Source organism: Larimichthys crocea, chromosome XIV (assembly GCF_000972845.2).
Source record: "Larimichthys crocea isolate SSNF chromosome XIV, L_crocea_2.0, whole genome shotgun sequence".
Taxonomy (NCBI): Eukaryota; Metazoa; Chordata; class Actinopteri; family Sciaenidae; genus Larimichthys; species Larimichthys crocea.
In genome coordinates, this window is record NC_040024.1 from 11352423 (window position 1) to 11374332 (window position 21910).

At 39.5% G+C, this 21910-nt stretch overlaps 3 protein-coding genes across 4 annotated transcripts in view; all 3 read left to right on the forward strand.

Moving 5' to 3' along the window:
- Positions 1 to 7783, forward strand: part of LOC113747664 (tenascin-like) — an 8179-nt gene extending 396 nt beyond the window's left edge. The window contains exons 2-10 of the mRNA XM_027288184.1: positions 2337 to 2493; positions 3507 to 3614; positions 4142 to 4399; positions 4815 to 5072; positions 5461 to 5718; positions 5939 to 6196; positions 6603 to 6608; positions 6937 to 7016; positions 7118 to 7783. Coding sequence (XP_027143985.1) covers positions 2337 to 2493; positions 3507 to 3614; positions 4142 to 4399; positions 4815 to 5072; positions 5461 to 5718; positions 5939 to 6196; positions 6603 to 6608; positions 6937 to 7016; positions 7118 to 7183 — 1449 coding nt within the window. The 3' untranslated portion in view covers positions 7184 to 7783. The remainder of the gene's footprint in view (positions 1 to 2336; positions 2494 to 3506; positions 3615 to 4141; positions 4400 to 4814; positions 5073 to 5460; positions 5719 to 5938; positions 6197 to 6602; positions 6609 to 6936; positions 7017 to 7117) is intronic.
- An 823-nt stretch (positions 7784 to 8606) lies between these two features.
- Positions 8607 to 11650, forward strand: si:ch211-216p19.6 (E3 ubiquitin-protein ligase TRIM39). Its single transcript, XM_019267902.2, has 7 exons — positions 8607 to 9173; positions 9269 to 9364; positions 9645 to 9878; positions 10091 to 10238; positions 10336 to 10362; positions 10837 to 10982; positions 11090 to 11650. Exons 1-7 carry the CDS (start codon positions 8607 to 8609, stop codon positions 11519 to 11521), a joined length of 1650 nt encoding a protein of 549 aa, XP_019123447.1. The 3' UTR covers positions 11522 to 11650.
- Positions 11651 to 13113: 1463 nt separating this feature from the next.
- On the forward strand, positions 13114 to 21207 carry rpgrip1 (RPGR interacting protein 1). Of its 2 annotated transcripts, none has more exons than XM_027288037.1 (30): positions 13114 to 13154; positions 13318 to 13371; positions 13458 to 13575; positions 13754 to 13959; positions 14050 to 14152; positions 14290 to 14430; positions 14677 to 14782; positions 14909 to 14932; positions 15046 to 15192; positions 15281 to 15354; positions 15460 to 15680; positions 15878 to 15984; positions 16091 to 16141; positions 16234 to 16407; positions 16511 to 16628; positions 16729 to 16892; positions 16998 to 17343; positions 17434 to 17594; positions 17742 to 17974; positions 18119 to 18234; positions 18382 to 18584; positions 18739 to 18795; positions 18897 to 19075; positions 19245 to 19323; positions 19422 to 19491; positions 19655 to 19749; positions 19892 to 20081; positions 20174 to 20258; positions 20377 to 20504; positions 20720 to 21207. In XM_027288037.1, the coding sequence occupies exons 1-30, from the start codon at positions 13124 to 13126 to the stop codon at positions 21019 to 21021; spliced, it is 4083 nt and encodes a 1360-aa protein (XP_027143838.1). In that variant the 5' UTR covers positions 13114 to 13123; the 3' UTR covers positions 21022 to 21207. The 2 variants fall into 2 exon arrangements, with proteins under 2 accessions (XP_027143838.1, XP_027143839.1); XM_027288038.1 differs by having other exon boundaries at positions 14293 to 14430.
- Positions 21208 to 21910: the final 703 nt, after the last annotated feature.

The window sequence follows — 21910 nt, forward strand, 5'->3', positions numbered from 1 at the left end:
GCCCACTTTCATTTCTATACCAGTACATCAACTCAGCACACTGTCAACAACACTATGTTTGATGGTGACATAATATTACTCACGAATCATCTACATTCAAAGTTCACGTTGTATTGTATTCACAAAAAAATCTAAAATCTTATAGTACTGTATATTGTGATTCTATTTGATCATGACGGCATTCTCTGTTTTCAAATACATTTTGATGTGTCCAACTCTGTTCCAGTGTGACCTTTGGATTCACAGTTAGAATTCTTTCATTGAAATCCTATTGCACTTTTGCCCTGCATGCTGAAAGTTACTTTTCACTGGGGATGCAAAATGTATCATTTAAAACACTGGGGGGACTGAACTAATGAAGTAATTTCCTACTCTTTTTTTCTGTCCCAGCACTCCCATACAGTCAGCTTCAGGTCAACAGGACAAAATGAGACCAGTATCAGACTGCAGTGGAATAAAGTGAACAACAATGTCAGCTTTATCTTCCAGTTTAATGGTACAGACAACATCACTGCAACCAGCTGGAGATGGACCAATAAATCACCAGTGTCATCTCTCACTGCTGGAACTAGATACACATTCCCTGTCTTCTCTGTGTTGAGAACGTCGAAAGCAGTGGAGTTCCATTACTGCAGTCACTGTAAGAATGTTCACTTCATACATTGCAGTGCAGCTACACAGCACTACTGTAAACCAAGAATATGTTTGATGGACATATTTACTCACTGAATTCTACTTCAAGTTCAATTACGTTGTACTGTATCACAAAAAAAGCTCTTTTAGTTCTGTAATTGTTGATTCTAATTTGATCATGACGGCATCTCTGTTTTCAAATACATTGTTGATGTGTCCAACTTCTGTATCCAGTGTGACCTTTGGATTCACAGTTAGAATCTTCATTAAAATCCCTTTGCACTTTTTGTCCCTCAGTGCTGAATAGTACTTTACATGGGGATGCAAAATGTATCATTTAACAAGCGGGGGACTGAACTAATAAGCATTTCCTACTCTTTTTTCTGTCCTAGCTCCTACCAACACAGTCAGCTTCAGAGCAAACAGGACAAATGAGACCAGTATCAGACTGCAGTGGATAAAGTGAACAACCATGTCAGCTTTATCCTCCAGTTTAATGGTACAGAGACATACATCACTGCACCAGCTGGAGATGGACCAATAAATCACACAGTGTCATCTCTCACTGCTGGAACTAGATACACATTCACTGTCTTCTCTGTGTTTGAGAACGTCAGAAGCATGGATCTCCATTACTGCAGTCACTGGTAAGACATGTCACTTCATTACTATGCAGTGCAGCTACACAGCACTACTGTAAAACCAAGATATATATGATTGGTATAATATTTACTCATGATTATCTCATTCCAATTCTATTTGTACTGTATTTAACAAAAACAGTCAGCCCCTAATTTACCAGAATAAACCAATTCCAGACAGCATCTCTGTTCTCAGAGATTTGTAATCTGTAAATTAGTGTATAGGATATAAGAAAAGAATTCAAAAATGTAATTTGATTGTAAACCATTTGGGATGCAAAATTGATAATTTTAACAGCCAGTGTAAGTGACCTGTAAAAATCATTCTTTTTTTTTTCTTTTTTTTCAGCTCCTCCACACAGTCAACTTACTTCAACAGGACAAGATGAAACCAGTATCAATCTGCAGTGGAATAAAGTGACAACAATGTCAGCTTTATCTTCAGTTTAATGGTACGAGACAAACATCACTGCACCAGCTGGAGATGGACCAATAAATACACAGTGTCATCTCTCACTGCTGGAACTAGATACACATTCACTGTCTTCTCTGTGTTTGAAACGTCAGAAGCGTGGAGTCTCCATTACTGCAGTCACTGGTAAGATATGTCACTTCATTACTATGCAGTTATGAACTCAACAACTCTGTAAACAAAATATATTTGATGGTAATATTTCTACTGAATCATCTCATTCCAATTCTTTCATAATGTAAATAGAAAAAGACAAGTCAGACCTAATTTATCCAGATTACAATTTCCGACAGTATCTCTGTTTATGATATTTGTTATTCTTAACTAGTGCACCAATTGATAGTACAAGTAATTCAAACAGTAATTCTAATGTAAAAACCTTTGTTAATATTTGACTCAAATGCACCATACTGAACTTGAGATGCATAATGTCTTTTAACAGCCAGGGAGTGACTGAAATATATCATTTTTTTATTTCCTCTTTTCTCAGTCCTACCAAACACAGTCAGCTTCAGAGCAACCGGACAGGATGAGACCAGTATCAGTCTGCAGTGGAATAAGTGAACACACATGTCAGCTTTATCTTCCAGTTTAATGGTACAGAGACAAAACATCACTGCACCAGCTGGAGATGGACCAAAAATCACACAGTGTCATCTCTCACTGCTGGAACTAGATACACATTCACTGTCTTCTCTGTGTTTGAGAACGTCAGAAGCAGTGGAGTCTCCCTTACTGCAGTCACTGGTAAGAATGTCACTTCATTACTACAGTACAGCAACTCAGCACTACTGTAAACAAAACAATATATTGATTGGCATAATATTTACTCACTGAATCATTCATTCCAATTTATCTTCATAATGTAAATAAAAAACAGTCAGCCCCTAGTTTACCAGAATAAACCATTCCAGACACATTTCTGTTCTCAATATTTGTAATCTGTTAAATCTTTAAACTGTGCACAACAAATAAGAAAAGAATTCAAAAATGTAATTTGAATGTAAAAACTTGTGAAACTTTCTTACTTAAATGCACCATTGATTTTAAATTTGGATCCAAATTGTTCATTTTAACAGCCAGTAAGTGACCTGTTAAAAATCATCCTTTTTTTTCTTTCTCAGCTCCTGCGAACAGTCAACTTAATATCAACAGGACAAAACGAGACCAGTATCAGACTGCAGTGGAATAAAGTGAAACACAATGTCAGCTTTATTCTTCAGTTTAATGGTCAGAGACAAACATCACTGCACCAGCTGGGATGGACCAATAAATCCACATGTCATTCTCACTGCTGAACTAGATACACATTCACTGTCTTCTCTGTGTTTGAGAACGTCAGAAGCAGTGGAGTCTCCATTACTGCAGTCACTGGTAAAATATGTCACTTCATTACTATGCAGTGCAGCTACTCAGCACTACTGTAAAACAATAATATATTTGATGGACATAATATTTACTCACTGAATCATCTACATTCAAGTTAACGTTGTACTGTATTCACACACAAAAAAAGATCTTATAGTTCTGTAATTGTTGATTCTAATGTGATCATGACTACATCTCTGTTTTCAAATATATTTTTGATGTGTCCAACTCCTGTTTCCAGTGTGACCTTGGGATTCACAGTCAGAATTTTTTCATTGAAAATCCCTATTGCACGTTTTGTCCCTCATGCTGAATAGTACTTTTCATGTGGGGATGCAAAATGTATTATTTACAGAGCTAAAGTCATTTCATACTCTTTTTTCCGTCCCCAGCACCTTCCAACACAGTCAGCTTCAGCTCAATAGGACAAGATGAGACCAGTATCACTCTGCAGTGGAATAAAGTGAACAACTATGTCAGCTTTATTCTCCAGTTTAATGGTACAGAGACAAACATCACTGCAACAGCTGGAGATGGACCAATAAATCACAGTGTCATTTCTCACTGCTGGAACTAGATACACATTCACTGTCTTCTCTGTGTTTGAGAACGTCAGAAGCAGTGGAGTCTCCATTACTGCAGTCACTGTTAAGACATGTCACTTCATTACTATGCAGTGCAGCTACTCAGCACTACTGTAAACCAAGAATATATTTGATTGGTATCATATTTACTCACTGAATCATTTTCATTCCATTTTATCTTGAGAATGCAAATAACAAAACAGTCAGCCCCTAATTTACCCAGAATCATCCGATTTCAGATAAAATCTCTGTTCTCATTTATTTTGTAATCTGTTTAATTAATGCACAACATTTATGGCAAGGATTCAATCAAGTAATTCTAATGTAACCATTTGTTACTTAAATGGACCATTACTTTTGTACTCGGGATGCAAATTATGTCATTTTTACAACCAGAGTGAGTGACCTGATAAAAATCATTGTTTTTCTTTTTCTTTTCTCAGTTCCTACCAACACAGTCAACGTCAGCTCAACAGGACAAGATGAAACTAGCGTCACTCTGCATTGGAGTAAAGTGAACATCAATGTCAACTTTATCCTCCAGTTTAATGGTACAGAGACATACATCACTGCACCAGCTGGAGATGGACCAATAAATCACACAGTGTCATCTCTCACTGCTGGAACTAGATACACATTCACTGTCTTCTCTGTGTTTGAGAACGTCAGAAGCAGTGGAGTCTCCATTACTGCAGTCACTGGTAAGATATGTCACTTCATTACTATGCAGTACAGCAACACAACACTACTGTAAACCAATAATATATATTTGATGGGTGTACTATTTACTCAATCAGTCATCTACATTCAAAGTAAACATTGTACTGTATTCACAAGGAAAGTCAAATCTTTTATTTACCCACAAAGATCAGATTTGAGAGTTCTTTAATAGTTGATTCTGATTTCATTATGAGTACATCCTTGTTCTCAAATACATTGTTGATGTGTCCAACTTCTGTTTCCAGTGTGATCTTGGGATTCACAGTCACAATTCTTTCATTGAAAATCCCTATTGCACTTTTTGTCCCTCATGCTAAATAGTACTTTTCACATGGGGATGCAAAATGTATCATTTAAACAGCTAAAGTCATTTCCTACTCTTTTTTCCGTCCCCAGCTCCTACCAACACAGTCAGCTTCAGATCAACAGGACAAAATGAGACCAGTATCAGTCTGCAGTGGAATAAAGTGAACAACAATGTCAGCTTTATCCTCCAGTTTAATGGTACAGAGACATACATCACTGCACCAGCTGGAGATGGACCAATAAATCACACAGTGTCATCTCTCACTGCTGGAACTAGATACACATTCACTGTCTTCTCTGTGTTTGAGAACGTCAGAAGCAGTGGAGTCTCCATTACTGCAGTCACTGGTAAGATATGTCACTTCATTACTAATCAGTACATCCAGTCAGCACTAATGTAAAACAACAATATATTTGATTGGCATAATATTTACTCACTGAATCATTTTCATTCCAATGTATCTTCATAATGTAAATAAGAAAACAGTCAGACCCTAATTTACCCAGAATAAACCAGTTCCAGACAGCATCTCTGTTCTCAGATATTTTGTAATCTGTTAAACTAGTGCACAACAAATAAGAAAATAATTCAAAAATGTAATTTGATTGTAAAAACTTGTGAAACATTTCTTACTTAAATGCACCATTGATTTTAAATTTGGGATGCAAAATTGTTCATTTTAACAGCCAGTGTAAGTGACCTGTTAAAAATCATTCCTTTTTTTTCTTTTTTCAGCTCCTGCGAACACAGTCAACTTAATATCAACAGGACAAAACGAGACCAGTATCAGACTGCAGTGGAATAAAGTGAACAACAATGTCAGCTTTATTCTCCAGTTTAATGGTACAGAGACAAACATCACTGCACCAGCTGGAGATGGACCAATAAATCACACAGTGTCATCTCTCACTGCTGGAACTAGATACACATTCACTGTCTTCTCTGTGTTTGAGAACGTCAGAAGCAGTGGAGTCTCCATTACTGCAGTCACTGGTAAGATATGTCACTTAATTTTTATTCACTACATATTTTTATCTATTAGATCATAAGTTGTGGTAAGTATCCAGAAATAAGCCCCTTTATTAATGCAGATTCTTTTTTTCCTCCACACTATTTTTTTTTATCACATGGTGATGCAAAATGAACATTTACATTTTTACTGCCAGTCTTTTGTTAAAATGCAAATGCAATTGTTCTTTTTTTCTTTCCCCAGCTCCTCCAAACACAAACAACTTCAGAACAATAGGGCATAATAAGACCAGTATCAGTCTGCAGTGGAATAAAGTGAACAACAATGTCAGCTTCATTCTCCAGTTTAATGGTACAGAGATAAACATCAGTGCACCAGTTGGAGATGGACCCATTACTTACACAGTGTCATCTCTCACTGCTGGAACTACGTACACATTCACTTTATTCTCTGTGTTTGAGAACGTCAGAAGCAGTGGAGTCAACGTTACTGCAGTCACTGGTGAGATATTGATATGACCTGATATGATTGGATTAATGTGCATTTAACTTGACATAACACTGCTTCTCTGTTTTATGACAATTTGCTTTCTTTTCTGAAGTTCATAGTTTTTGTCTTTTTTTTAAATATTTTTTTGCTGACTTTTCTTGTTTCTTGTTTTTGTCTCTGAACCATTTCAACACATTTAAAGTGATACCATTAACATAAGCTTGTCTTATTTTTTATTTTGTTTGTTGTGCACATTAAATAGTGGTTAGTCCTATTTTCGACTTCAAAATTTCGCAACTAAAGTTTAAATTACACAATAGCAATAACAAAATATCAACTAATCTCACTTTTTTTCCCCCTATGTGAACAAACATCATCCTGCCAAAACCTTTTGTGACCATGCGTTCTACAACAATAGACCCTCGTAAGTATATGCATTTATTACATTCATTAAATTGTCTGAGCCATTACTGTGCCCAATTAAAATTACTATCAGTTATAGTTGCTGTCCTTATCACATTAACCTACATTACATTAACCTATTGTGTTTTTTGTATTGGTTTCATAATTTATACAAAATGTGTTTGAATCTGTTCTGACTGTTGCTAAAACAGAAACTATGCTGCCAGTGTTTATAGTTGTTATATTAAATTATATTCTGAAAACTTTTTAATAAATTCATTAATGGACACATTATCATCTATATTATCCTGTGTATTATTTAATGTAACATTGTGTACTTATGTCAACAGATTATGTTGTTGCATTGGACATCAAATTAAAGTCATCAGTTCAGCTGTCAGAATCAGAAATGCATCAAGCGCTTGAGGAGGTGAAACTAACTGCTGTGTCCGTTTTAATTCAAATAATCTATAAAAAATAATAAATCTGTATTAACATGTTGTTCGGCTTTTCTTCTTTTTTTTTATCTAGTTCCTCAGACAAAACGGATTGCCACCGCAGGTGTTGTCTGTAAAGGTTCAGTCTGCTGAGCCGTGAGACATGAGAACAGTGGAGGAAAGACAAAATGTAATGGAAGAAAATGGATCTGAAATCCAAGTTTGCAAGCATGTTTTTTAGACTTACATTTTGAATTGTTTTCTTTGAAATGAAAATGTTTTATCAGATTCCAGTAAAATAAAGTTTAACCCACCACTTCAGACTGTTGGTACAATAGAGCTGCAACTCGAATGCTCTGCTATTTAACTGACAATTTTTTAAACAAAATTTACTGTATTTACTGTGCATGCTGTTGGGTGTATGTTTCGTTCTGTGAATTTTTTATGAATATACTCAAAGCCTATTTAAAGTGTGTATTATGGATTTTGGACACGCTGTGATAGTTACTTGGTCCAGATTTCGTTTTAATTTGTTATTTTGTTTTAATGTGATGTTTTGATGCCATTTATGTAGCTGTGGGATCATTTCCAAAACAAATATATTCTAATTACTTCAACAATAACAGTCAAAACATCAATGCTAAAAAAATGGTTATAGTTGTTGTGAATTTGTGTTTTAGATTTCATTGATACAGTATTGTTATAATCTGTGGGAATATACTTTGTATGTATACTTCCATCTGAAGTAAAGAACTCTTGAATGGTGAAGTGATGAATGTGACTGAGCTTTATTCAAATACTCCCTTGTTCTTGATCAGTCCAATACAAACTAATACAAACACAATACTATTATATAATACAATACAAAGACATGCTGCACAATACAAACCAAGTAAGACACCTGATCTAAACATTACTCCTCCCACCATGGAACAACACGGTAGTTCTCTGGAGGAAAAATAGTCCCAGAGGGAGTGGTATCAGCGAAATGAGGACTTTGGTTTCACAACCGCAGAGCCAGCATTTGCCTTTGCTACCTCAGAGGTCACAATTCACATGCAGCGACAAGGTAAGACCAAGACAAACTAACACATGGGAGTGTGTCAACATTTTGATTAAACATATACATAATACAATCATTTCAATGTTTCTTCTTCCAGCCAGACAGGTAAAATATTGAGTTATACAATAGGGATGTTATACATTTAAATGCCTGCAGGATGATTTTGTGGAAAGAGGCGTACATGTTAGTCTTTGAATTTTAATGGGTGTATTTAATCCATGTTTAGACCTTACAGAGTGAGAGGCCTAGTTACTGAACTATGCAGCTGGACTTTGGCCAGTGGCCAGTTTTGAATTGGAATTGTTGATAAGGAAGTTCAGATGTTTCTGGCTTTAATGAAAGTACGTATAGTGCCTGCATTAAAGACAATGAAGACAAAAGCTTTGTGGCCCATACTCAGTGTTTTTTTATTTTTGAGGTTTTGTTAAAGTTTATACATTTCCTCTGTGACTCAGAATGTAAATGATTGATTTCTTATTCTTAATCAGTTACCACTGGTTTTCTTTCCTTATTTGAAGTCATGGCCTCCCCCAGTGTTCTCCTGTCAGAGGTGCAGTTTCAGTGCTGCATTTGTCAGGATGTTTTCTCTGAGCCTGTCTCCATCCCCTGTGGTCACAGCTTCTGCTTCACCTGCATAACATCACACTGGGATGACAACCTTGCCATTAGCTGTCCCAAATGTCAGACAGTCTTTGAGGGTCGCCCAGAGCTTTGTGAAAACTCTTTTGCCAAGGAAATGTCAGAGCAGATCCGAGCAAGAAGGCAGAACGGCATGTCAATGGCAGGAAGATTTATATATTGTGACGTGTGTGTGGGAAAGCAAACAAAGGCCCTGAAGTCATGCCTTGTGTGTCTGACCTCATATTGTGAGAGTCACCTGGAGCCACACATGAGAGTTGCCACTTTAAAGATTCACAAGCTAATTGAACCAGTGGCAACGCTGGAAAACCGGATTTGTAAAAGGCACCAAAGGCTCCTGGAGCTGTTCTGCAGGAGCGACCAGAGGTGCGTGTGTGTGTTGTGCACCGAAACCGACCACCGTGGTCACAACATCGTCCCAGTTGAACGAGAGAGCCAGGAGAAGAAGGTGAGGTCCCAAACCCCTCCTCATCATTGTGTCATCATTTCAGCCTTTAGACTTTGATTCCAGGTTTGGTATTAATTCCTGCTGCTGATGTTTAGGCACAGATGAAAAAGATCACATCTGATGTTCAGCAGATGATCCAGGAAAGACTGCAGAAAGTGGAGGAGATCAAACACTCTGTGGAGCTCAGCAAAGTGAGTTGGGCCATCGCAGCATCAGATACAACAGTCAGTGTATAACAATATAAGCAAAGGGGCTAATAACAGAAAGAAAATTTAAATCAAAAGAAAATAATAGCAGCGCAGCAGAAAGAAGTATTGGTATTTCAACAGTAATAGTCCCAAAACAATATATCAGTATTCTGCTTGGAATCTGTTTGTATTTCCAAATATGCAAATATGTTTGATGAGGTGAACACACCTCAAATCACAATTAATGTTTCTTTTTCTTTTTTTCATAATCCAATGTCTTCAGGATAACTCAAAGAGAGACATAGTGGAAAGCATGGAGGTTTTCTCTACTTTGGTCCGTTCCATGGAGAGAAGTCAGGCTGAGCTGGTGGAGATGATCCGGAGGAAGCAGGCGGAGGCAGAGCGGAGGGCGGAGAGGCTCATCACAGAGCTGGAGCTGGAAATCACCATGCTGGAGAGGAAGAGAAGTGAGATGGAGCAGCTTTCTCACACTGATGACCACCTCCATCTTCTGCAGGTCAGAATTTGTCTCTTTGCAGAGATTTGACATTTAATAACAAATCCAAAGTACTTTACTTAAGCTTTCTTAAGTAAAATAGGGATTCACAAACACAAGTGGAGTTTCTTAGGTAGTAAAAAGTTGTTTGTTCTTGGCTTTAATTCCCATCTCATCTCATCTTGTCTGACTTCTCTGCTTTAAAGCTATTTCTCTCTCTTTTGACTCGTCAGAGGTTTCCAGCTCTGAGTTCTCCTCAATCCACCAAAGCCTGCCCTGACATCACTGTCCATTCAGACACATGTTTGGGGATTGTGAGGAGAGCGGTGACCAAAATTGAACAGCAGCTCCAATCAGCTTTGAAGAAACTTTCCATTCAAGGTCAACTTCTAAAAAGATAGTTACTCACTGCATATCACTGCATTCTGTGGCAAAACACCAGCTTACATTTGATCATATATTTTTTATTGAATTATAGAGCATGAGAAGATGCAGCTGTGTGCAGGTACAGTTGTATTTTTTTTTTGTAACATAATGTATCAGTGAGTAGACAAAATGAGAAAATAAATGCCCATCAGAGCTCATCTGAGAATTGATTTTCCCTCAGACAGGAGAAGAATAATCATACCAAAAATTAATTGCCAATTAATTTTCTGACAATCAACTACTTTATTAGTCACTTAACTGTTTCAACTCTAATTGATTGATTGATTGATTTGACAATCAGCCATGAGACAACCAAAAAATTCCATCTAATACATGACACACGATACTTACAAATACTGCTAACTAGCAGAATATATTACTAGCCTTTGTAAAACTGAAATTATGATTTAGTATTTGAAAATTATGAGAAATTATGATTTAGTATTTGTCACAGTATCTTTCTGGATGCCTCAGCTGATGTAAACCACAAATAAAAAACAATGATTTAAGGTTTATGTCGGTTTACTTCACTGTAAACATGTCTGTCTACCAGCTGATGTTCATCTGGACCCCAGGACAGCCAACCCTTGGCTGGTTCTGTCACAGGATGGGAGGCAGGTCTGGGATGGAGATGTCGAACAGAACCTGGTGGACAGTCCAGAGCGTTTTGATACAGCACCATGTGTCCTTTCCACCAGGGTAAATGTAGATGTGGTTTATATGCGTGTACCCTTGTAGGAATGTAATTTCTTTCTGTTTCACTCTCTGAGAAAGGAACAGTGACCTGAGCCTCTTTTGCTACACAGGGTTTCACCACAGGGAGGCACTACTGGGAGGTAGACGTTGGAGATAAAACAGCGTGGGACTTGGGTGTGGCTCAACAGTCTGTCAACAGGAAGGGTTTGGTCACACTGAGTCCAGAGGATGGTTATTGGACTATTTGTTTAAGGAAGGGCAGTGAGTACCGGGCATGTGCCAGACAAGCACAGCTACTGTGTATCTCTCAGAGGCTGCAGGTTGTTGGGGTCTTTTTAGATTACGAGGACGGGATGGTGTCCTTTTATGATGCAGAAGCCAAGTCACACATTTATTCCTTTACACACTTCCAGTTTACTGAGGCCATGCTTCCCTTTTTTAACCCAGATATGAGTGACAGTGGCAGCAACAAATCACCTCTTATCATCCGCCCTGTCAGTGCGGTCAGTGGAGGGGGGGACTTAGATGACATTACAATATGAAGTGAAATCTATGTTTAGTGTCACTGTATTTTATCAACATCATTCATTTCAAATGCACTGCAGCACACCATTTGCTATCATAAATGGGTCATAAAGAACAAATTTGTTGAAGTAGATTTCTTTTGTTATTAAAAGAGCTATATTAGCAAGCATTCTGCCAACAATTAATCTGAAATCACAGCTATGTAATTTTGAAATGAAACTGTATATATGGGCAATAAATAATAACAAATAAATTATTTGATTCGATATTTTTAGACTGTTGTATCTCTTGTATATGCTCACCTCCCCTAGTCTTCCCCTTTTTCCTCTTCCCTTTACTCATGCACTCATAAAAAGTAGAACTTTAAGCACAGATCTTAGACCTGCCTAACTCCAACAATAACTACTGGCAGCCATTAAGGGCTGGCCACGAAACTGACTTCAGACCACATCTTAGACTGTACAACCTGACTGATGCTAATCAGATTAGCACAGAGATAGGATTAGCCTCAAGGCAGATGGAACAGTGAGGAGGCAGACTTGAGCATTGGGTCTGAGGAGGAGGCATAAGACACACGCACTGTACACTCACAGGTTAGTCACTGAAATAAATGCATGCATAACAAACAAACAAACACAGAGTCATTGCAAATGATAATTTAATACTGTTTTAAATTCCTGAAAGAATTTCAATTAGGTAGGATTTGTAACGAGAGAGCTAAGAGGGGTGGGGAAAGAAGGAAGGGATGAAGAGGGGATTAAAACTGATATCATCCAAGCACAGGATGGAGACACACACACAGAGAGAGCCAACAGGTTAGACTGAATACCAGACCAAAGCCAGAACTCTACACATTTCAGGATCAGAGGCCTTTGGATTTCCAACAGATAACGGTAAGCCAAATATTTGTGTGTCTTTACGATATATTCTCAATGCTGATGTCTATTATTGCAGGAATATCAGAATGAAAACCGTCCTGCCAGTATAATTCCTGGTGTTTATCACTATTTGTGGAACAATGTTGACCTGTTGATCATTTATTTCCTCAATTGCCACATTTTGGTCTTCTTCATTCAGAATTTGTAGCTGATTTAAAACTCCCGTGGATGACAGCTTCTCCAGGCTTGAGCAGATTATACACAGTGTGTACAGAGTATTAAAGTCAATGACCACAATGACAAGAAAGAGAAAAGGAATTCAAGCTCTACAATTACACAAATGTAAATGTAACAAGTCATGGTCACAAAACTGAATTATAACATCTTTACTAATAATATAATGTAATATATAAAATGCTCTTTGTTTATACTGGAGGATCTTGACCATCCTGTTTCCTCAAAACAAAAAACAAAAAAAACATCCAATGGCATCTATTCCTGTTATTATACTGTAAAATATGCAGTGTTGTGTTTGTTTGCCCCTTTGTATTGCCCGTTTCCAGTTTGTAACTTCACCTGGACGGAGGCCAGTGAACCAGCAGTGGATATCGATATGACAAGTTTGCTGCTGTGACATTTTATAGACTGGAATTTTCTGATTGGCTGAATCTGTGACGAGGTGTGATGTCGCAAGTGGTGGATGAGACGGCGGGGGATCTCCCAGTCAGAGATGTAGGACTGATGAAGGGGGGGCTGATGCCAACTGTCCCAGGTTTGTCAGAGTGGGGGTTGAGGGTTTAGGAAATGAACTGACTCAAAGGTTTTTGTGATTTCTGCAACAGAAGTGCATTTGTTTACATTTGAGTGTAAATACAGTACATAGTAACAACAGTCTTGACGAAATCTGCTTGTCCCCTTCCTGCTGTTTCCCCCAGATTCTCTACGTGATGTGAAGTCGTGGAAGAAGCATCGTGTCATGAAGACAAAAGGTAGAACCACTTTACAAAACTCGTCTTTTCACACTTCAACTCAGCTCTTCAGACAAAAGAACCTCTCTGTCTACCTCTCTCTTCAGATCCTCAGCGCCTGTTTCGCTTTCCCAGAGAGCACCTGGAGGACCTGTGTCTCAGACTGCAAGAGGAAAACAGTGTGCTAAGACAACACACACGTACACAGGAGCAGAGGCTACGCAGGTAACACACACTAATGAAGAAACATTGTAACATAACCGAGAGACTGACATTTGGGTAGAATTGGGCATGTTCATATGCCATAGCTGTGAATACCTGGACAATCATCTTTGTTGCAGGGTGATTTGAAAAGATATATGATAACGAAAAATCCCCCTAATGTGGATGATTCTTGCCTCAGGATGTCTACCAGACTGATGCGCCTTCGCCAGGCCCGTCCTGGGTCCAGCGGTGTGAAGGAGAGAGACATGGAGGACACCATACAGGAGCTGGAAGCCCGTGTTGCTATGCTGGAGAGCCAGAAAGGGGCGCTACAGAACAAACTCAGCCTTGCCAAGCAGCACATTATGGACCTTGGTGGGCGCACACCATACAGGTTCAGCAAAGGTGTGTGTTGTGCAAATCAAGGCCAGGGTGAGTACTGTTTCCCCTTCCATCTCTGACCTTCCTCCCTCTCTCTCTTCTTCTTCCTGTCAGGTAGAAGTATGGAACTAGAGGGTGGAGTCAGGCGGGCTGCCCAAACTGCCCCACCCCACTATGGCCCTATGTTAGAAGACACCAGGGCAGATGTGGAGAGACTGTAAGTGTGTGACTTAACATTGAGCCGAACAGAAAGGTCCCATATTAGAGAAAGTTAGATTTAATTTCTGTATTATTATAAAGTAGGTCTATGTGCTTTATTATTACGCTTTAACTCTTTCCGTCTCCCCCTCCCAGCAGGTCCAGTGTGACAGAGCAGGTGAGGGTTGCAGAGCTGGAGCTGAGTGCCCAGGCACTCAGAGACACACTGAGAGACAAAGAGAAAGAGCTCGAAGGAACAGTGAGAGATATCAGGAAGCAACAGGCTGACAGACACAGGTGGCTACAGCAGAAATAATAAGACTAATACTGCTAGAAGTGTGAAGATCAGGAATACATTTCCATCTATTTTGCTGCAGCACTGCTACCAAGTCAATTTTCAAAAATGCATTCACACAATGAGTAAAATATCTGTAAAGTAGCATCTTTTTTTCCACCACTAGCCACTCTTGTTGCTTATACAACTGCTTGTATAACAACCGTGTCAACAAAAGCTATAAATTCTGTCTTATCTTATCTCTCCAGAATAACTATCAGAGAGAATGTGGATCTGATTCGTCTGCAAAAGCAGCTTTCAGACAAGAGCACCGCCCTGAGAGTGGCACAGGTGAAGTTCAACAACCTGCAAGAGGTCAGATCAACTCATCTGTCTATAAATCATTAATTTCAGTAATCTGCTTTTGTGATCTTATAATCACTTGATAAGCTTCATTTATACTTCATCATTAAATAAATATCTTCCTTTTTGTCCATCCAGGCATATGAGAAACAGCTGGAGGAGGTAAATACCCTGTTACACAAAATGTTTAATGAATACTCCAAAGAAGTAATCTAATACTTTAGTTAGAAATGAATTCAGTGCTCATATTTGAGCGTGTCATGTGATCACCTCAGAGTCAGAGGTCGCTGAAGGAAAGCCAGAGAGCTCTGCTGGAGAAAGTGGAGGAGCTGACTGAGCAGCTGAAGCAGGAGAGACAGAGAGCTCTGGCACTGGATGGACAACTTACCACCTCTACCCTGTCTCTACAGACCCTGGACAAGGTACCACATCTGTATTTGCTGTATTTGCAAATCCAGACTAAGTATGTCATGTATCATTTTTTTAAAGATTAAACACTTTCTCTTTCAGCTAAAGGAGAGGATATTAGACCTGGAAGGAGAGAGGGATCAAATAAAAGAAAACTATGACAGTCTGTTAGAGAGGTAAGAGTGAGTCTTACAAATTATTTAGACATGACTTTAGCTTAACTTGCAAGTCATTTCTTGATATACAGTAATATATTTACCTTTGTTTATTACCTTCCCTAGTACTTTATCTGTGCAAAGCAAACATGATGGCCAAGTGGACCAACATAGAGAAGTTGACCGGAAGGGAAAAAAACAGGGAGAAAACATTTGCAGGACGGACATCCAGAGACTGGAGGAGAGGCTGCAAGCAGAGAGGGAAGAGAGAGGCAGGCTGGAGCTGGAGAAAGAGAAACTGAGACGAGAGAAGGAGAAATTAGAGGTGCAGAGGGAACGAGAAAACGGTAGGAGTCTCGGCATGTTGGCACTGCATCTGCTGCACTTTGACTGATGATGGATTTGGAGTTAGTTGATGTTAAGTCAGTTATCATTTCCACTGAACACCTGAAGCTTTAGAAGCAAGAAGATTCTCCGGTAACAACATAAAAAAGTATATACAGTACATTTACAATCCCATTTATTTGTGTATGTGTCCATTTAGAGTTTTCTGTGATGAGGCCAGACAAAAGAGAACATCTGGAGCAGGAGCTTCTCCAGTACAAAAAGCAGGTTTCTGCTCTGCAGGACAGACTGGACTCTGTCACCAAGGTCTGTGATGAAGATGAAGAACTGAATCATATCCCTCTTAACTGCGACTGTTATTTATTTGTGATTGTTTCCTGTTTTTAGCACATTTCTCTCTTCTCTTTTCCAGGAGTTTGACATGAGTGTTGAGGATCTCAGTGAAACTCTTGTGCAGATCAAGGTTTGCACACCGTTTCACCTCTGCTAGGACTTCTTTAAAAGGGTAAATAATTTGCTTTTAAACCTTGTTGCATGTTTTCCTTCCAATTTAAGGCATTTAGGATCCAGCAGGAAAGCAGGATGGGGCTGCCTTTCCTCTGGGCTGATGGGAAGGTGGAGCCCCGTGAGCTAACAAACATCCAGGCGTCACATGCTGAGACTGTGCTAGAATTACAGAAAACCAGAAACCTTCTACAGGTGGAGCACCATATCAGTAAAGACCTACAGGTACACGCGCATGGTGTCAAATACATGGACCCATCACAAAACTGTAATCAGCATTAATACTCATGTGAATGTCATTCTCAGCTTTTCTTAAATGTTTCTAAAGGAAGAGTTGAACATGGTCAACCAGAAGATGGAGCGAGAGAGGGAAGAGAGCAGGAGGAGGATAGCAGAGAAAGACAAACTTTTATCAAAAAGAGCTCTTCAGATCAACACTTTACAAGGTATGAAAAACAACTCCGCAGTAAAGGCAGAGACCCAACATAAATCCCAATCAAACTTTCAGACTCTCAAACTCTTCATTCTTCTGTTTGTACTCTAAAGCTCAGTTGAAAGAGTTAGCCTACAGCCCCAGGAACTACAAACGGACCATGCCAATACAGTACACCTGGCCAGCTGGAGACCAGGAGGTGGAAGAGCCCATTGAAGATGATATGCCTTTTTCTCAGCTGAGGGCTGGGGAGTCCCTTTTGGAGATCCATCTTAAGGTCCGTCGTTGTACCAGAATGTGATGTTTTTTTTTAATTCAAAGTCATTTTCATGTTTCCCATGAAGCTGAAATCTGTTTTTCTTTTTGGTTTTTCCACCTCCAGTCTGCCACCTTCAGCCCAGCAGGGCTACGCACTATGAACAGCATCCGTCCAAGAGTGGACGGAGGTGAAGACATTGTGACCTTCTGCACTTACAGCCTTTTAGACTTCGAGGTGCACTCCACTCCTCTGGTGTCAGGCAGCCAACCCAACTACAGTTTCACGTCCCGTTACGCTCTAACAGCCCGAGATCTTGGCAGACTGGGAGGTCAAGGGTCAAGGGTCAGAGTGGAGCTCCACCAGGCATTAGGCGGGGTCAGGTTCGTGACACATGGAAGTGCGCAGATGTCCCTCATGGGTGCCATGGAAAGGAGAGCGGAGTGCATCGGTGGACGTGTTAATATCACAGGTGAGTAAAATTATACAAATAAAAAGTAATATACTATATTTGATGCCACTTTTCCACCAATATCTAATAATCTGTCTGTCTCTCCCCAAGGCAATGAGGGTGAAATTGTTGGTGTTATGGATTTCTGGGTGCGCCTGTTTGATCCTGCAGAGCCTGTAGACACTGTGGTAGAGAGAAGGGCTGATAGGAGAACAGCCACACAGAGGAGTCCTGTGCAGGTCTCTCTTGGCTGGCAACAAACTGGACCTGAGGTAAAGGATAACGATTTATTGACCATAATAATTTATTGCTGCACGAACAACCCAATCCTGCATAAGTGGATGGAAATCGATGGATATATGTGTATCATTAAAGACTCTCTTTAACCGCATTGTAAAAAAACAAACATCTTTTCTCAGGAGTTACATGACTACGGTGGGGGGATCCCCAATGAGTTGGTGATTATGTTGGAACGCTGCGTCGGCCTTAACGCTCGCTGGCCTGGAATTCTTCCTGATGCCTACCTGACGTATAGGTTCTACGACCTGCCGCCTCACGTCTCTCAAACAGCCCAGTGTACTGCTGACCCTGTGTTCAACGATACCACCAGCTACCCACTAGCAGTAACAACTGACGTGTTGCACTACCTGAGGTATGATAGTCTGGAAACAGAAAGAAATATGAAGATATCAACAAGGATTCACTTCTTCTGACATTTAGTCTTGTTTGGGGTTTAAGTTGATGTCTTGCATCTCCTTTCGTCTCACTCTTATCTTCTAACTCCACTCTTGCCCAGGTCCAGTAGTCTGTGGGTGTATGTGTTTGATGACAGTGATGACCAGATACCGCCACCCTATCTAGCCAAGACCCCCATCCCACTGCGAGCCCTCGCTACAGGCAAGGAGATCAGAGGTGAGAGAGACAGAATCATATCATAGTTATGATTTAAATTTCCGGTCTATACCTTCTTAATTAACAGAGCTGATTTCTCTGAAACATTACTGTCTGCATTTTAGATTCAGAATTGTATCCCAATCAACACATTCTCTGTCCTGCCAGGTGACTATGTTCTGAGGGATCCAGCAGGTGGACCTCGGGGCATGGTCAGGATCATGATGAAATGGAAGTACCCTTTCCAACCATCGGTGGATACCGTGCTAGATAGACAGGGAAGACAGGACAGAGCAATGGAAAGCACTGAGAGGGAGGAGAGGAAGAGAGAGGAGGCTGAAGTGCCACAGAGGCCTATAGCCAAGCCCAGGGTAAATGTCATATTTTATATTCTAGTGTGCCAAAAGGTTTGGGTTAGGATTACTCTGGTGATCTGTACATGTATTTTATGCACATTTGAACACTGGTGGTCTTGCACTTTTGGGTCTTTTCCTTAATACCTATTGTTCTGTGGCTTTACCACAGACCCAGCTACTTGAGCCACGAGAAACCAAAGCAGTGCAGAAAGAGGCTAAAGCTTGGGTGAGTTTTTAGGCACCTACAAAGTAGCAAAGTCACAACTAAACTGCCTCTTTCCATGACAATTCAAGCGTAAAAACTATTTTGTTTATATGTGTTTGCAGCCTCAGCCTCCACCTGTCAAACAGAAGAGCTCACAGAACATACGGCCAGAGCGACCCACCTCTGTGGCCGCTCGCCAGTCCACAGACAGGAAGAGATCCACCAAGAGGTCACCTCATCAGCGCACATCCCATCTGACACCTGAGCCGAGACTGACCACGCCCTCTCAGCCAACAAGGAAGTAAGTTGATGATGTTTCAAATAAACATTATAAACATTCAAAATACATCATATAATTAAATGGATTTTCTGTGTTTTCATAGTATATTTTTTTACCTCCACTAAAATGTCTTCAAATTGAGATGAAATAATCAAAACATATAAAAAAAAACAATGTAATTTTATTAAAGATCTTCAGAGGGAACGTCTTCGAGACACTCATCCATCACACTGCCGAAGAGAAGCTCTGCCAGCGATGCCGAAACTCAGGTAGGAGTGCCTTACAAACATGACTAATCAGAATTAGTGGGCACCTTTTAAGAAGTGGCTGGTGAACGGGTTCACATCTCATTTCTTGTTCTTCTCAGGAACCTCCTTCTGCAGATCAGGTGTCAATGGATGAAGGGCAGGAGGATGAAGAGGAGAAGACTGAGAGTGGTAACTATTCATATACACACAATAGGCCTTAACACCTGCTTTGTTTCTTTCAGTAATCTGAAGCCTCAGTCTACTATTATTTAAGTAAATAAGTTAATGATTTGACCTTTAAACCTTTAGAAAATATAGACATTTATTATCTAAAATTTTGTTGACTATACAGCTGCTGCAGCAGACAGTGAAGCCCCAGAGTCCTCAGAGTCAAGTTCCTCACAAAGCGACATTATCATCATCCCACCAAAACGAAAAATGAGGAAGGTATGAACTGAAAAAGTTGTGGCGACCTTTCCTGAAATACTTACTCTATGAAGATTTTTGTCCTTCTCTTAGTTATAAATATAAATATGTTGGTTGCTTCAGTAAATGTTTATGGACTGAACAGGATGTCATTGTGTTGCAGGGAGACAGGCTGAGAGTGGAGATTCTGTCCCTGTCGTTTGAACCATCCTCACACGTCATGCTGGACAAGTCAGTGCAGCGTGTTTATGTTGAATATCGGCTGCTGGGCGTCCCAATGGAGACGACAGAGACGCCCATGTCCCTCCGCAAACCCAGAGAGGGGGAGGAGATTCACTATAACTTCACACGAGGTGAGAACGGGTGAGCTTTGTGTGTGTTTGTTTCTAGAAAGATTTGATTCCAAAGCTCCTCAAATCTCTCTTTCGCTCTTTGTCTCCCCCAGTGATTTATGTGAATGGTTCCCAGGCAGCTCCTCTCAGACAGTATCTGTACACCATGTTGGAGGGCAGTGATCCCAACCAGGGCAGGTAGTGTCATTTTTTTAAAGTATGAGGAATACATCAGTTTATGTGTCTACACTTTATGAATGTTTCTAGGCCCAAAACATGAAATTCAAGTGTGTGTGACTCTGTGTTATGGCTCAAGGTTGAGGTTCACAGTAGTCAGTGAGCCAATGGACGATGACAAGGAGTGTGTGGACGTCGGGCATGCTTTTCTGGACTTACAGGAACTGCTCCTCACAGGAAATAATGTCACTGAACAACAAATTGACAGTAGGTGTTGCAATATTAATGCTCTTTGTGTTTATTTGCAAAAGAAAATGTTAACACTGTAAAATACCAAGAGACAAAGCCGTCTCACTACTCTGTGTCCAATATTTGCATGATATAGCTTTGATTATTTTAAACTTGATTCTGTGTGGAGTGCCATAGAAGTTTCAGGCAGTGGAGGATTATTTTGTCTGTCCTTGTGTCTCTTCTTTTTCCAGTTGTGAGTGTGGATGAAGACAAGGAGGTGATTGGAAATCTCAAAGTGTCTCTGGAAGCTGCAAAAGCTCTGACTGGGATATACCAGGAGTTTCACCAGAAAAGGGAGAGCAACAAAGAAGACGAGACAGATGAAGAAGAAGAAGAAGAAGAAGAGGAAGAAGAAGAGAAAGAGGAGGAGAAGGGGGAGGAGAAGGAAGAGGAGAAGGAGGAGGAGAAGGAAGAAACTAAGCAAAAGGAAGAGAAGAAAAGACATCCGATACAAATGTTAAATTATGATGATGATGACAGTGACTTCTACTGAAAGTAATTAGTATGTGATGAGGAAAGTTCTGTATGAAACAGTCTTAAGCACACAGAGGAGCCATATTTTCAATTTTCTTAGCCTTTTCTTCAGCATTTCCAAAGCAATAAAGCAATAAAGAGTTACTTTTGAAAGACTTTTCAGGCTGTTCTTTGAAGTTTACTTGTGAAATTTACAAGTGCGATGTCCACCCCCCATATTATCCCATACATACATCATGTATCTGATTTACAGTATCTTTGTTAGTAATATTTTTATTTCTTCACCAGACTCAATGCAAAAAAAAAAAAAAAAAAAACTCTCAAAAAAGTGTTATTGTTCTTCAAAATCTTGCAAGTCCTATACTAAATTGAGGGTAACATTTAATTATTTGTTCAAATAGATTATTTCTAGACTTTATATGTATGAGAGCCAAGACTGGAGTGGTGTTTTATTGATCTGATAATTTGTCATTTCAGGTAATATGTCATTAGAAGGGCCTGACAACAGGCGCCTTCACCATGTTTGTTGGTGAGCTCATTAATTTGTGTTTAATTGAATTAAACTACAGTAACTGATACATGGAAAACCTGCTGTGATATTCCAGCATAGGAGTACTGTTTTGTCTCTGTTTGGTGTGTGCTACTTGATAACTGTAGAATATGACACACAAGTAATATAACAAGAAACCTTTTAAATTAAAACTATTTGAATTATTAATTCATCATTGAAAGACAACATATTAAGCACATTTAATTAGAATTATTACATATTTTTCAGTTGTATCTATTTCATGAACAATTTAAAAATAAATGCTAACTGTTAAATTTGCAATATCTTTTAAAAATGTATGAATTTTGATTATTACTATTTTTAATGTTGCGGCCTAAGGAAAGGTGTGGCTGAAAAT

Bases quoted from the DNA above. Each gene is read 5' to 3' on its own strand.
- si:ch211-216p19.6 (XM_019267902.2), top strand. From the start codon at position 8,607: ATGGCCTCCCCCAGTGTTCTCCTGTCAGAGGTGCAGTTTCAGTGCTGC. The intron at 10,239-10,335 runs GTCAACTTCTAA...ATTGAATTATAG, and splicing joins GAAGAAACTTTCCATTCAAG to AGCATGAGAAGATGCAGCTG. The intron at 10,983-11,089 runs GTAAATGTAGAT...TTTGCTACACAG, and splicing joins CATGTGTCCTTTCCACCAGG to GGTTTCACCACAGGGAGGCA.
- rpgrip1 (XM_027288037.1), top strand. From the start codon at position 13,124: ATGAAGGGGGGGCTGATGCCAACTGTCCCAG. The intron at 14,153-14,289 runs GTAAGTGTGTGA...TCCCCCTCCCAG, and splicing joins AGGGCAGATGTGGAGAGACT to CAGGTCCAGTGTGACAGAGC. The intron at 19,076-19,244 runs GTAAGTTGATGA...ATTTTATTAAAG, and splicing joins CCCTCTCAGCCAACAAGGAA to ATCTTCAGAGGGAACGTCTT.